Below are 16,231 nucleotides of genomic sequence, written 5' to 3'. Positions count from 1 at the left end.
AAGCACAAGCAACAAAAGAAAAAACATAAATTGGACCACGTCAAAATGAAAAACTTTCATGCTTCAAAGGACACCATCAAGAGAGTAAAAAGACAACCCACAGATTCAAGAAGCCATCTGTAAATCATATATCTAATAAGGGACTTGCATCAGAAAATATAAAGAACTCTTACGACTCAATAATAAAAATATATGGTGATAGAAGGAGAACTGACTCTGGGTGGTGAACACACAATGTGATCTATAGATGATATATTATAGAATTGTACACCTGAAACCTATGTAACTTTACTAACCATTGTCACCCCAATAAACTTTAATTTAAAAATATATATAATAACAATAATAAAAAGACAAACAACGCACTTTTTAAATAGGCAAAGGATATGAATAGACATCGCTCCAAAAAAAGATACAAAAACGGCAAAGAAGCACAAGAAAAGATGCACAACCATCATTAGACACTGGGGAAATGCAAATCAAAACCACAATGAGATACCACTTCACACTCACTAGCTTAACTACAATAAAAAAGGACAGATAATAAGTATTGGCAGGATATGGGGAAATTGGAACCTTCACTCGTAACTGGTGGGAATACAATGTGCACTTACTTTGGAAAACAGTCTAGCAGCTCCTCAAAGGTTAAACACAGAGTTAGCGTATAACCCAGCGATTCCCACTCCTAGACATATAGCCAAGAGAAACGATACCCCATGTCCACTCAAAAGCTTGTACTGAATGCTCATAACAATATTATCTGGCTATTCATAAGAGCCAAAAAATGAAAACAAACCAAATGTCCATCAAATAATGAATGAATTAATATGGTATATCCATAAAATGGAATATTGTTTGGCAATTGAAAGGCATAATACTGATACGAACTACAACATGGATGAAAGTTATGCTAAGTCAAAGAAGCCAGTCACAAAAGACTACCACATATTATATGATTCCCCTTATTTCAAATGTCTAAAACAGGAAAATAGAGAAAGCAAATAGACTAGGTATTGCCTAGGGCTGGGGCGTGACTGCAGGTGGCTACGGTTTTCTGTTGGGGTGATGAAGGTGCACTAAAATCGTGCTGCTAGTTGCACAACTGCATGAGCACAATAAAAACCACTGAATTGGTCAAAGTGTATGATATGTACATTATATTTCAATAAAGCTTTTTTTAAAGTATAGGCCACATCATATTTATGTTCGCGTGTTTTTATATTCTTATCTTTTTCAGACCCAAAGTATAAAACTGTTTCTGTTTGCCTTATCTCTACTACCCAAAGATATGCTCTTAAGAAAAAGCTGTACTCCACTGGACTCACTCTGTATTTCCCGAAGAACCTTGGCCAAATGTCAATGTCATGTTCATTATAACTTTAAAGTATTTCCACTGCCTGAAAAGATAACTTCTTTTTTTGTTTTAATTTGTATAACTGAAACAAATGCAGAAGAAAAAAAAAAAAGAACAAACCCTGTGCCTGCCACAACTCGGCTTTTCTCATATCAGTTATTCTACATTGGTTCTCAAAGATATGATCTAGAAGTACAAAAAAATTAGTGGTCTTTTTTTTCAGCCAATGCATTTTTTCAGGCAAAGAGAACTGAAAGGAAAACATCAGCTATGTTTCACCTGGGTGTGGAAGACTAACCGCCAAAAAGGCCTATGGTTCCACTGCAATCATCTAGCATTAACATCTATTTCTAATGCTTTGTGTTTAAATCCGCTCTAGACTATCACAAAAATGCTGCAAGAAAGTGTCAGCCACACTGCAGAAACGTGTCAAATGTACAATTGTGCTTCTTCTTTTCCTTAGGCTCAGAGCTCAAGAACGTTTACTTTGTTAAAACTACCCTTTAATGGTCTCTGACCATACTGTATTGACTGGCCCATTACAGTCAAATCTGTATTATATACAAATGCATTATCAACCCCCCGGAAACTGTACTATGACTCAGAATATACTATCTCACCACAAAGTTGGTTATTAGTTTCTTGCAAGAACGTCTGGTCTGAGCAGAGGAGCTGCATGTATAGAGCTGTATGCAGAATATACATATAGAACATATGCCTGAAAGAGTGTAAATCAAATATTCCCCATCACCAGCAGTGCTTTGCCTTCATTTCAAATGATCTTGAATTGAGACAGATCCCAACATTTTCCTCAATATTTGCATGCTCTTTCCCTATCCTCTTCACAGGTCCTCCCGCCTCCCCTTCGTGACTTCATTAGGTACAACTAATAATTATTTGGAAGCATTAAATTTCATGATAAAGCAACCAATCCCTGGAAAATCCTACGTAATACAAAGAGTCACCTGATACTGTTAACAATATACCAACCTAAACTCATTTTGTCCTAAAGAGTGCAACGCTTAACAAATGTCCCTACATGTAACTTCCATCACAGTTGGCCTTTAAAATATCAACAACTGTCTTCACTTCTTTATTAGCTCAGTTTTTATTATCAAACAGAATTCCCACCCCGACTCTGTTGATTGATACATAGATATTAAGAGAAGACTTTTCACAAGACTGTTTAGAATACGGGTGGAACGCCTAGGAAACACACCCAAACAAATAAATCAGTAAGATTTGCAGCGTTTCAGGGTCAGGTATATGAAAAGCATTTTCATATAAAATACTATAGCTAGTGTACCATCAAAAGCTACTAGTTGGTTGAACTACATTATAGTGCTCTAAGAGTCTAAATATGACACTTTCTCCATAGAAAACTTCTTGCTCTATATGGCTTAGAAAGCAAAGCAGTTGATTTAACAGCAGTAACAAATTTAGGCTTTCAATGTAATCTGAATTTTAAAAAGTTTTAAAAAACACCAAAATATCCAAAAGATAAACATCTTCCTCTTCATTTGGAACAATACTTAGATTAACAAGATAAGGGCCTAGCTGCTGTGCACTGTCTCTGCAAAACTAGCACTGACGTGCACCCACAGTCACAGCCACCGTTTTCACAATAGCAGAAAGGTGGAAGGAACCCAACTGAGCACTGGTGAATGAATGGATCAACAAAATGTGGTATATACATTTAACAGAATATTATTCCACCTTAAAAAGGAACGAAATTCTGCTAAAAGATAGATGAACCTTGAAGACACTATACTAAGTACAATAAGCAATCACAAAATGACAAATATTGTACAATCCACTAATATGAGGTGCCTAGAGGAGTCAGATTCATAGAGATAGAAAGCTGGATGGTGGTTGCCAGGGGCTGGGCTGAAGGGGCAGTGGGGAGTTAATGATTCATGGGTACACAGTTTCACTTTCGCAAAACAAGAAAATTCTAGAGAAGGTGGTGATGTTTGCACAACAATATAAATGTACTTAATTCCAGTGAACTGTACACTTAAAAATGGTTTAAGATGGTCAATTTTATGCTACGAATACTTTACCACAATGAAAAACAGCAACAAATATTCATCATTATTATAATAAGTAACACATGGACACCAGTTTATTCCTAGTGAAGCCTAAAATAATGAGATTGGGATTTAATTAGTACGATGTCTGGAAACCAATAAAAAACCAGAACGATCTTCAAGTTGAGCACTGTAAGTTTATGTCATGACTAATCAAGCTGTATTTATAGTACTCAGAACCATGAATGCTTTGATGTATCGACAAATCCTTAAAACAAAGAAAAATTTATTCCACTAACATTAAATATCCCATATTGTTTTCCAAACAGGATCCCTTTCTATCTAGGTCAATTCCTCAAGTTGAGTATTACAATATCTGCAGCTGATATTTCAGCTTATTCAGCCAGCAAATTAGTCACCTTGTAAAGTGAACAATAATTTGAAACACGTCTTTCTTCAATGCATAAATCAGCTGTGCCTCCTTCTCCAATGACATCATCATAAAACACAGGCAGAGCCTGGGAGACTCCCTTTACACAACTCAGGTTCCATCGGGGGACAAGCATCATTCTCGGTGAGGACAAAATAATTCTGAAATGCCTATTTAGTAATCTAGAAAATTAATAATTGTTTTCAAACCAAAGCTACTACCTAGAAATATAAATGTACGTCCCTTTACCTACCAGTCACATTCCTAAAAAACTAACTGTAACTTACCCTTAAAATTCATGAGAATCCATTTTTTAAATGAAGATAAATTATTTGTAAGATTCACATTTTAATTAAATTGCAAACTTTGGATGCTATACTCATATATGGTTGTATTTTCAACTGTCTTACATGCCTAATACTTTTACATGTCTACGTTATGTTCATATAAATAAAATATTCATCTCTAATAATTCACGTATAAAGGATTTGTTTTCCCAGTTGGACTGTCATATTCTTAGCAGCAGAATAGAGAATATGATTTACACTTCTTTACTATATTTAAAGGCTGCTTTGGATCCCCTTAAGGCCCACTGACCCAGGAAGAAAAAAAAATTATGTGATGCCACATAGGTACAAAGCAAATTGATCATTTGGTTTCTAGTAAGTGATATATAAAATATCCTAATAACTTACTTTTATGTTTTTACCAGTGAATATGCAAATCTATTCAATAAATTAAGGATAAAAATGTACCTAAACATATCATATAGTTATTCTAAAGAAAAGGAAGGAATGAAGGAATATGCAAGACAGGATGCCTGATAAGGGGAAGAGAAGCTATAGTATGAAAATAATTAAAATAACCTTATATGGTCCAAAACATGTGTAAATCCATGAAACGAATCAACTTCATAGGGGTAGGAAATAGGTGTTTAAAAACGTATGAGGCAAAACCAGGAGAGCCAAACAGTCTTGAAAAAGAACAAAGCAGAAAGACTACACTCGCTAATTTCAAGCTCACTACAAAGCTACAGTAATCAAGACAGTGTGGTACTAACAAAAGGACAGACACATAAATCAATGGAGTAGAATTGAGAGTCCAGAAATACACTGTCACATTTATGGTCAATTGATTTTCAACAAGAGTGCCAACCCAATCCACTGGGGAACATATAGTCTTTTCAACAAATGGATGCTGGGACACCTGGATATCCAGATGCAAAAAAATAAAATTGGACCTCTACCTCAATATCACATTCAAAAATTAATTCCCAATGGATCAAAGACCTACATGAAAGAGCTCAACTTATAAAACCCTTAGAAGGAAGCATAAGCATAAATCCATGTGACCTCGTGTTAGGTAATGGTTTCTTAGATGTGAAAAGTACCAGCAATGGAAGAAAAAATAGATAAATTGGACCACATCAAAATGAAAACTTTTGTGCTTCAAAGAACATCATTAAGAGAATGAAAAGGCAACCCACAAAAATCATAAAAAATCTTTGCAAATCATATATCTGATATGGGACTGGTACCTAAAATATATGAACAACTCTTACAACTCAATAATAAAAAAGACAACCCAATTTTAAAAATAAGAACAGAGTTTGAATAGAGAGTTCTCCAAAAATAAACACGTGGCCAATAAGCACATGAAATGATTCTCAATAACATTACACATCAGGGAAAAGCAAATCAAAACCACAATGAAACACCACTTTGCACCCAGTAGGATGGCAATAATCAAAAAGAAGGACAACAGCAAGTGTTGGCATGGACATGGAGAAATTGGAACTTTCAAAACTTATTGGTGGGAATGTAAAATGGTGCAGTCACTTTAGAAAACAATTTAACAGTTCCTCAAAAATTATATGACCCAGCAATTCCACTCCTACGGATATATATACCCAAGAGAAATGAAAATATACATCCACACAAAAACGTAGAGACAAATGTTCACAGGAGTATTACTCATAATAACCAAAAGGTGGAAACAAGCCAAATGCCCATCAACTGATGAATGGGCAAACAAAATATGGCATATCCATAACACAATTCATTCAGCTTTAAAAAGGGATAAAGCTACTGATTCGTGCTACAGCACGGATAAACCCTGAACACATTATGCCAAGTGAAAGAAGTCAGGTACAAAAGTCTACATATTGTACTCGTATGATTTCATTTCTAGGAAATGTCCAGAATAGGCAAATCCACAAAGACAAGTAGATTAGTGCTTGCCAGGGGCTGGAGGGAGGATGTGGGAGTAGTGGGTGGATGGGAGTGAGTGCTAATGGGAGAGAGTATCTCTTTGGGATGATGAGAATGTTCTGGAATTGCATAGTGGTGACGGTTGCACAACTCTGCAAATACTCTAAAAGCCACTGAACTGTACACTTTTGATGTATGAATTATAGCTCTAAAAAAAAAAATACTTAGAAGGAATGACCCCACTGTCCTCCATAGATATAAAATATGGTTAGAGTCCTTCAATCGCATTTCTAAACATTTCACTACTCTGAGGATCTCAGCCAACCCAATTCTTCTTACTCTTAATTAATAACCTCACATTCTACCTCATCAAGGAAATTAAGCACTCCAGGGCTTTCCCATTATATAATTATCCTCTTCCTCCCATATTTCAAAAATTTCCCTATTATTGGCTCCTTCTTTCTGTTTATAACAAGGTTCAAACATTTCCCAGACTTAAAAAAAGACCCGTTCCTAATTACACCTCTGGATAATACTTTTTTTGTGTTTGTTTAGGGAACAGTGAAGATTTCTTTTGATTTTTTAGAGTTCACTGTTGGTGTGTATGTGCCTGACCACTGTGCTGTACTCCTGAAGCTGAAGTAGAATAATATTGGATGTCAACTATAATTATATGTATACATATGGTCACAGGATGTGGAGTACAGCATAGGGAAGACAGGCAATGGATACCACTCGTTACCCTTCCCTTTTACATGGAGCTACGTGCAGGAATATTCATGTACACTCACTGCCTTCATACTGGCATGCCCACTTATTTCTCAGCTCACTACGGAAACACGAACACTGATTCAGTCAGTCATTATTATTCTTCTGAAAATTGCCACTGACTGCCATGATCTCAAATCCACTGAACACAATTCAGTACGATCATACACACCATTCCTGTGATATGTGACAACTGACCGCTCACTTTTTGATACATTTTCCCCCCAGGCTTCCACATTACTTTCTTTCACCTGGTTTTCTTCATGTCTCTTTTCTTGGCCTCTGTGACTTCCTCCTTCCAAATTAAGAACACACCTTAATTTGGTCTTTTATCTTCTAAATATAGTCATGACTCCCAAATCTACCTGTATCTCCAGTCCCTTAGCTTCAGATTCATTTATACAACAGCCTTCTGGATCCATCTGTTCGGCTGTACTTCAGACACTGAAAACTGAACAAGGCTGTTGAGTTTCGTTTCGGCACGCATTCTATCTTATTCACAGCTATAGGTACGGTGTATGACACATGACAAGCACTGCCTAAATCCTGCTGAATGTCCAAGAACAGAACTCACCGTTTCCCACACCGCCACCCTGAAAACCTGCTTCTCCTAGACTTCTGGTCTCAGTTAATGACCCAGCATCCATTCGCTTAGCCATCTAAATCAGAAGTTTGCGGTCTTCCTGTATTTTCTAAATGTCCGTTGCTTCCATACCACCTTGACACATTCTTGCTGGATAAATCCAGCATGCAAGGCCATAAATGTTCATTACCCAGCCCATCTCTCAGAAATGTGTTTGCAGCCAGCAAACCTTGAGGAACTAGGGCTTCCTTCAAGACAAAGAGCAGGCTTGCTGACCACTTTCGAGCAAAAGGAGTCCCCAAGCTCAGTGTTCCTCAGATACAACACAAAGCTTGCGGAGCATCCATCTGGACACATCCACGTGCCCCCTGTAGGACCTGCAGGAGGGAGAAACTGCTCACGCTGCTGCCTGTGCCATGAGCAGTAGGTCCTCTGACCCACAAGTCCCGGGTCTTCTACCAGCTGCCATGAAACAGTAGCAAGCTCATTTATTATTAGTTTGTGGGCAAGCCAATAACTCGGACAGCAGGAAGTATCTGTATAATTTACTTACACATTTAGACTAGTTTACCTGTCTAAGCATCACTCTGACAGTGCCACTACTCTATTAAAACACCTACGATCACCCACCAGACTCCTCAAACTATGTTTGAGATCCTTCTTACTCGGTCTGTACCTCCCCTAAATAACTTCATATCCCTAACTCCCCACAAACCTCTTTACTTCTGTAAGGCCAACTTCCATCACTCTTCCGATCTCTCCCTCCCTATACTCTTCTAGCTTGTCCAAGAAAGCATAGAATTTAACGCTGGGGTTCTGCAGTTGAACTGCCTAGGTGCCAAGTACCAGCTTCTCCACTTCATATCCCATTTCCCCGAAAAGAAAACCTAGCCAGACAATCAGCTCTAATGCATCTTTTGGAGCAAAAATTAATATAAGACCCGGTATTATATTATATTACACCTGGTCTTATACTATAATAAAATACAACTGGGTCTTATATTAATTTTGCTTCAAAAGATGCATTAGAGCTGATGGTCCCACTAGGTCTTATTTTCGGGCAAACACGGTAGTTAGATGATTTGGGGCAAGTTGCTACACTTGTCTAAACTCCCATTTTCTCATCTGTAAAATAGAGTTACAGTATAAATACTTCCTAGCCCTGTTGTGAGGATTAACTCAAATAATCTAGTTCAGTGCTTGGGACCCTGTCAGCATACAGTAAACTTTCAATAACTCTAAATTATACACATACTTCCTGCTGTCCGAATTCTTACAGCTAACTTCCTTTCTTGCAAATGTCTTGCTAATTCCTACATCCACATGCTAATTCCGACTACTCCTGTTGTACACCCCAAATGCCATGCCTTCCTCCCTGCCTACTGTATTCACTCATTCCTCATCATTCTGAAGGCCCACCTCCATTTCTCTAATTCATAATGCACTGTCATCACCGCATTGTGTACATATATACTTATAAGTGCTCACCTGTGCGTCTCTCACTACCAACGAGACGGTGAGCTCCTTTGGTCAATGATCACGACTTACGCTTCTCGTGTACCCTGCACATCTTTGAAAATGATGTAAACTCAGGAATGGAAGGTCCCCTTACAAGAGCCTCATGTCCAACACAGTAGTAAAAGCACAGGCTTTAATGGCAAAGTAGGTAAAATTCGGGCTCCAAAATACTGGTTTTGTCATTCTGGGGGAATCACTTAACCTCTCTGAGATCCTGTTAAATAGAAATTCTGTAACTACCTTTTTCAAAGTTTTGTTTGAAGAATAAAATAACTAATAAAATGTACCAAATTCTGTAGCTCACTAACAGAAATCTCTCAAAAAGTGGCTAGTATGTTTTCTTCAACCAACACGTTTTCAATCAATACCATCTTTTAAAGATATCTACAGCTTCTGAGCGTTAAAGCCCAGCACAAATTAAGTCACAGAACTGTGTTCCCACAGACCGGTTAGCTTCACACTTTCTCTAGATCATACCATTCATCTTTGCCAAGTTTGTTGAAGAACATGCTCTGAACACAAGGAGACCTGATCAGGGAGCATAAACATCAATAATAAATCCATTTCCACTCAATGAACATCTCAATTCATCTGCTTAACGAATAGTTTTGTCAATGGCTTTTTCCATCTTCCAAACTTAGAAGCACTAGAACAGTGAGACATTAGTCATTGTTTTATGGAGGTGGGGGCGGGGGAGGTAAAAATGTAAATACCAATTCAAACAAATTTTTATTTTATTTTATAAACTTGTACTTTCTTCTCCAAAAGCCTCTGGCCTTCTGTGTATGAATCCCAATTTCAGTCACTGAGCTGACAGGAAAAACAAAACAATGTTGTAATAGATGTGTGTCTCATTTCCATTAGCATATCAAGCAGATGCCAGCAAAACAAGTATCTTCTGTTTTAGAAAACATGTCAGAAATTTCCATCCACAGTCATCCTTAACTCCAACATCAGTTCTAAGAAGGCCAAAGAACTACTGTTGGCCTCAGAGTCAAAAACACCTTCCTGTTTCAGATTCTCCTGCCCTACCGCCCCTTCATGTCCTAAGGATTACCTGTTTCTTCACTGACTGCTAGGGCCTTCGAAGCTTCCTCCTACTTCCTCAGTTTTACCTTGCCTTTTTTTTTTCAATTACTGCTGCCATACAATATTATATTAGTTTCAGGTGTATAACACAGTGATTAGACATTTATATAACTTATGAAGTGATCACCCCCATGAGTCTAGTACCCACCTGACACCGTAGTTATTACAATATTATTAACTGTATTGACTATGCTGTACTTTACATCCCTGAGACTATTTGTATAACTGCCAATTTGTACTTCTTAATCCCTTCACCTTTTTTCACCCAGCTCCCCAAACCCCTTCCATCTGGCAACCATCCGTTTGTTCTCTTTAAGCTTGATTCGGTTTTGTTCATTTATTTTGTTTCTTAGATTCCACATGTAAGTGAAATCATGTGGTATTTGTCTTTCTCTTACTTATTTGAAAAGGGGACCCTCATATGCTGTGAGTGGGGTTGTAAATTGGTGCAGCCACTACAGACTACAGAAAACAGTATGGAGGTTCCTCAAAAAATTAAAAATAGAACTACCATATGACTCAGCAATTCTACTTCTGGGTATTTATCCGAAAAAATCCAAAACACCAATTTAAAAAAATATATGCATCCCTAGGTTCTAAAAAGCTAAATTAGAGCACACGGACCAGTCGCCCTAAACCTCGACTTCTGGGCCTAGCTAGCATGTGGGTTCCCCGCAATTTCGCCCTGCCTTTCTAATTTCATTCTTCCCTAATCAACTTCACAAAACCTACCTTTCTGGCAGGCAGGCTGAGCTTGACTCTGCTGCCTAAACTTGCCTCGCTCATTCCCATCTCTGTGCCTCTGCATTCGGGCCATACTTCTTCCTCAAAGAACCAGTCCTCTCCCCTCCTCTCCTACCTTGCACTCGTTCCACTCAAGGCGTCCCCCAGAGAAGCCCTCCCTAAACACCTGGCTTCCCGGGAGCTCTCACTCCTCTGAATTCCTGTAGTTCCCTATCATCCACCTGGCACTTAGTCACTCACCTGACAATCTGCTATAGTGTTTACCTTTTAATCTTATCTTTTCACATGACAGTCATTTCCTCACGATCATGAACTATAAAGCACACTTTTTAAAAAGTGAAAGCTACAATACTAGGCGACACTAAGAATTTTAGGACATAAAATTATCCCAACGAGACCAATCAATCTCATTTTTTCATGTTTCTTTTAGCCCTTGTCCATCCCTCTTTACATTTTTACATAACAATAATCCTACGAGTAGACTGAATAGTAGTAGATGACTACAACAGTAGATTCAATAGAGTTACACATACCATTTTGCATTTTGCTTTTACTTCTAACATAGAAAACAGTCTTCCTTATTAAATGGTTTTGATTTTCATCATTTTTAGCTATATAACAGTCTTTCCACTGAGATGCTAGACAGTGATTTACTTAAGCGCTGACTTCTATTACACATCACGTTCTTCTTTGTCTTTCTTTGTGTCTTTCACTGCATCAGGTACTGTAAAATACAAAGTAAACCTGAGAAATGCCTGTTGAAATAAATTTATTATACACATTTCTTAACAACTGCAATAACCCACCTCACTGCTTTTCTCTCCAGCTAAATTTCTAAGATAGGTAGATAGCAAAGGAGTTTTCCAAACACTTTATATATGTAGATTTATTTATTTTGGTAGTTGATCTTATACATATTTAAACACGGGAAGCCCCTTGAGGAAAAGCAAAAAGATCCCATAATATCTAATATCTAAGCTAGACACCTGGCAGGCACTCAATAAATATGAAATATTGTTTAAACCAGCTAAAGTTATAAAATATCAAATTCCTGAACAGGAGAGTGTCATTGATCTAGCTAGTACCATCATTTATGCTTGTAAAACTTTCAGCTCATTTAATAGATTGATTAATAATGTATGAATGGGTGTTCTTTACAGTAAGTATATTGAAGAACACAAACAGAGTTACCTGGTAAGTTGTATAAGTCTGAGAGATAACATGAAAGACAAACAGTATTTGCAAACAGAACTTCAAGAGCTCATGACAAAACAAGTTTACCCCTTTTTCTTTGGCTTAAGTTCTTATTTCAGATGAACAAAAGCAAAATTAAAACTGTAAAATTATAGATGCATGTGAACACAAAGTAGAATGGAAATAAGAAAACGAGAGTATGAATTGTCAAGATGGAAGGATGTCAGAGACATTTTCCTTTTTAATTTTTGTTTGTTTTGTTAGTATAATGTTAAAATATGTAACAAGAAAAACATTCCTGACAAAAGCATATTCATTAGCCATTACATCTCATGCTATTATTGAATCAAGGCCTAATGCTTAATGTTCAAATAACATTTCTAAAACCCACATATAAGTTAGCAAAAAACACTAAACCGCTCTTACTTGCAGGACACACATGAAATAATAAACCAACTAACTACCTTAACACTTAAGCATGGTCAGATACTGAATCCCATGCAGAACGTAATGGTACATTAGAAGCTTTTTGCAAACTTCGGATTTTCCTCAAAAAGTAGTTAATGTGAGTCCAAATATCAGCATCTATACAGAAAAACTACCTCATCCCATTCTCATTCTTATTTGTGAAGAGTGATTTCTGGGGCTGATTTCTGCATTAGTATGCTAAGAGAGAAACAATTATGACTAAAGGTTTACTATCTGTCATAATTATATACTATTATTTAACACATTAATTTTCCCAAAAGTAATCGTTGGTCAAAGCAATATGATTGATTCTTTTCAAAATTACTGAAAATGAATATGGTTTTGTTTTAGCCTTTTTAAACAAACTTCTAGATGGAAGTTTAAATATCACTGGTTTTTAGAACTTCACTACAGTATATTCCATAATAACCTCTAGATTTATGTAAACAACTACTTCCTAACAAAATAGAAATAGAACCAATTTTAATTATCTGTGGTAATCCCTGAACAAAAAAGAAGTCAGTGTGCATTCAGGAAATATAAGGCTAGGTAAGAGATGGCACTAAATGAATGAGGCAGCGCACCACAAATAATGTACTTCTATTTATAGGATAATTGATCTATGTGTAAACCTTACTTTTAAAATGGGTTCAGCCAAAGGAACAGCTAACATCAATTCCATAGCTAAAATTATTATTCTATACATCCATCAAAACTCTGATACTTACAACGATTACAATCTAATTAATGACAATTTGTAAAAAGGGTAGTACTTTCCCTCAAAAACTGACACCATGGAGGAGAGGAAGAGGGGAGATAGGTCTTTTGTGGTGGTTGGTTAGCTGGCCTCTTTCTAGTACTGACATTTCCAAGTTTTTTATGAAAAAGAAATTTTAAGAATGTGCTAAGATCATCCTTTCAGATCAAATCCCAGATCAGTTGTGTTTTATGTGGCTTGGTTTTTTAGGTTTTTCCTAATTTATTGTGATGGTAATAAAGACGAATTTAAATAAAGATGCCTGAACACTGAAGAACAGAAGCTTTTGAAAATTTTCAGAGTTCCTCTAAATTCTTTCATTTTGTCAGAGCACGGAACAGTGAGGTAAAGTCTTAAGTAGTTTAAGTTCTTAGGGAAAAACTCTTCCGTGTCACCTGACAGCCTTAAGCTGACCTAGTAGGGACAGAAGGAATCACCAACTCCAACAGAAGGTCTAACTCCAAGAAAAGAGATAAACCAACTCCCAAAAGAAGGACAAACCAACAAAGAAAATGTCAACCGGTTGACCTGTATATCTCACTAAACACAAAAGCCAGCAAAGAAAAGGAAAATTGGAAAACAACTCCTAATTTCTACCGAACTTAACACTTGATTATGGACAAAGAAGTGGCAAAAACGATTTAGAACATGATTCTGGTACTTACAAATGACTGATTAGTTAAGAGTCTTGTCAACCGAAAAGTAATCTCCTGGGATTATAATAGTGATCCCTAATGATATAACCTTGTACAGAAAGTGTTTTCAAATATATTATCTCATTTAAAGTAATCTGCCCAGTCACGCTGCTAGTTAAGCATTAAGACCCGGACCACCTCCTCTTAGAACTTCTAGTGGGGGTTCTCTCCACTCCATTTCACTGCCTAAAGAGGATTTAAAACGTACCCGGTTTTTCTGTTTTCTCTACCCTCCCTGCAGGAATAGAGAGAATGTCTGAAAGATACAATTTCACAAGAATCTTGGCACTTAAACTATTTATTGTTGAGAGATGACAAATATGACTTCAAGCAAAACCAAAACTTTCTCAACAGTCGAAAGAAGCGGGGTGGGGGGGTAAGGGACACCTCTTTTAGGAAACTTCAAAGTATTTACAACTCTTTATGACCGTCCAGGTTAAAGGAATATAAAGTGAAATAGCAAGACGAGGAATTTTTGCACTTGAGTGCTTTCCCAGGAGGAGTAAACCAAATTCCCTGCCATTTTTCCTGCCGCGAGCCACCCAAGTGCAGCGTCGGGCGACCGGACCACAGGATTGGGGCCTCGGGGTCCCTAGCTGTCTCCGCCAGGCCGGAGGGGTGAAGACCCAAGGGGCGGGGGCCGCACTGACAGCTGGCGAGGAGACAGCGGGAACGCGGCGAGGCATGGGCCGAGGGGCAAGAGACGGGGAAGGAGGAAGCGAGGCGGGGGCGAGGGACAAGGGCGCCCTCCTGGAAGGGCAGGGGAAGAGAGAGGGATCGAGGGCGAAAGGGCGCTGGGGCGGGGCGGGAGCGCCGGCGGAAGGGGCAGCGGACCGAGACGTGGGGCCCGTGGGGCCCCGGGACACGGTGCGGGCGAGGGGAGGGGCGTCCCGCGCAGGCGGGGCGGCGCGGGGGACCAGGTTTCGGGGTGCGCGGGCCGCCCTCCCGCCCGGATACGGATTCCAGGGCTGGGCGTCCGGACCCCACACGGCGGCCGCCGCAAAGGAAAGGGCGCACCAGGCACCTGCCGCCTCCGCCGCGGTGGCCCCAGATGGGCTCGGCTCTCACCTCTTCGGTTCATGGGCCGGATCCGGACGGCCACTTTCACTTTGGAGTCTCCCATCCTGCCGCCGCCGAGAATTTCGCTCGGCTTCCGTCTGCAGCGGCCACCGGGCAACTCTTCGGGGCTGACCGGGCAGGAGGGGACTGCGGGCGGGAGGGGGCGGGGCCTGCCCGTGGGCGGGGCCTGTTGAGGGGCGGGGCCGGCGCATCCCCGCTGCTTGACGGGACTTGTAGTCCCTGAAGGTGGTCGTGAGCAGTGCGGCGGCGGAGGGGTTCTGGAAGGAGAATTCAGTGTTTGGGTCTCAGGACCTTGTAAATGCCCCTCCGCTTTCACACCGTCCTTGTTATTCTTATTCTCGTAAGCTGTCGATGAGCTGCTACCTCACTTGAGAAAAACAGTTGAATAATTGGCACTGGAAACCCTGCAGCCTCTTCAGACTCATTTCCTGCCAACTTAGGGTTTGATCCCTGGCTCAAATCATTTCCTCTGCCTAGATTGCCTTCCTCACCTGGTTTACAGACATCATCCTTCAAGACAAGTCAAAAGTTACCTCCTGTGGAACTCTTCATAGATACACAAGTTAACCCTATACCACCCACAAGTTAACCCTATATCACTCCACTGCCTACCCTTCTTTCAGTCAAGACCTTGGTCTCTGGAACCAATGTGGGTTCAAATCCTGCCTCAGCACTTTCCAGCTCTGTGGCCACTTGCAAGTGATTTGATCACTCACTCGGTGCTTGTCTTTTCATATGTAAAATAAAGACAATAAGAATGACTACTTATAGGATTGTTGTGAGGTTTATTTGAGTTAATACACCTAAGCTCTTAAAAACTCACTGGCACATAGAAGTGCTCAGTAAATGTTAGTCATTATTTTTGCTGTTAGGAGCATTTATGCTGCAACTATTTATGGCTCTCATAGCATGTATTTTTAAAACCGTATCTTACTGATACATGTAGCGTAGCCTGTAATAGAGACCCAGTAAACATTTATTGCATCAATGAATCAATGAAGCCACACTAAAATTGGCTCTTTATTAAGTTGTTAAAGAAAAAAACCACCACAGGCCCCAAATGGCCTCGCTCATGTTAAAAGCCCATGACACCAAACCTAGATTTAATACCTGATCAAATTGCAATCTCAACCTCTCCCAGAAATATAATCTTAATCAACCAGTGTGGAATTTTCTGGTCAAGCACCAGTAAAGTAATCTGTCCTCTTTATCCCCCATAGAAAGAAGAGACAACATACATAATAAAAAACCTGTCCCAGTTCTTTTCCCTCTAAAAAAGATGTCCCTGCCCAAGAGAAACCCTTTTCTTTT

The 16,231-nt window shown here is 39.1% G+C and overlaps 1 protein-coding gene across 2 annotated transcripts in view; it reads right to left on the bottom strand.

The window, feature by feature from the left end:
- KIF13B (kinesin family member 13B) overlaps window positions 1-15,060 on the bottom strand; it is a 170,497-nt gene extending 155,437 nt beyond the window's left edge. For both annotated transcript variants that reach the window (XM_074338346.1, XM_074338347.1), the window contains exon 1: window positions 14,909-15,060. In XM_074338346.1, the coding sequence (XP_074194447.1) occupies window positions 14,909-14,963 (55 nt within the window). In that variant the 5' untranslated portion in view covers window positions 14,964-15,060. The remainder of the gene's footprint in view (window positions 1-14,908) is intronic.
- Between the last annotated feature and the right edge of the window lie 1,171 nt (window positions 15,061-16,231).

Source organism: Rhinolophus sinicus, linkage group LG07 (genome assembly GCF_036562045.2).
Source record: "Rhinolophus sinicus isolate RSC01 linkage group LG07, ASM3656204v1, whole genome shotgun sequence".
NCBI classification, from domain to species: domain Eukaryota; kingdom Metazoa; phylum Chordata; class Mammalia; order Chiroptera; family Rhinolophidae; genus Rhinolophus; species Rhinolophus sinicus.
Note: the sequence above shows the minus strand (reverse complement) of the source record. Positions and strands in the feature narration are given on the sequence as shown.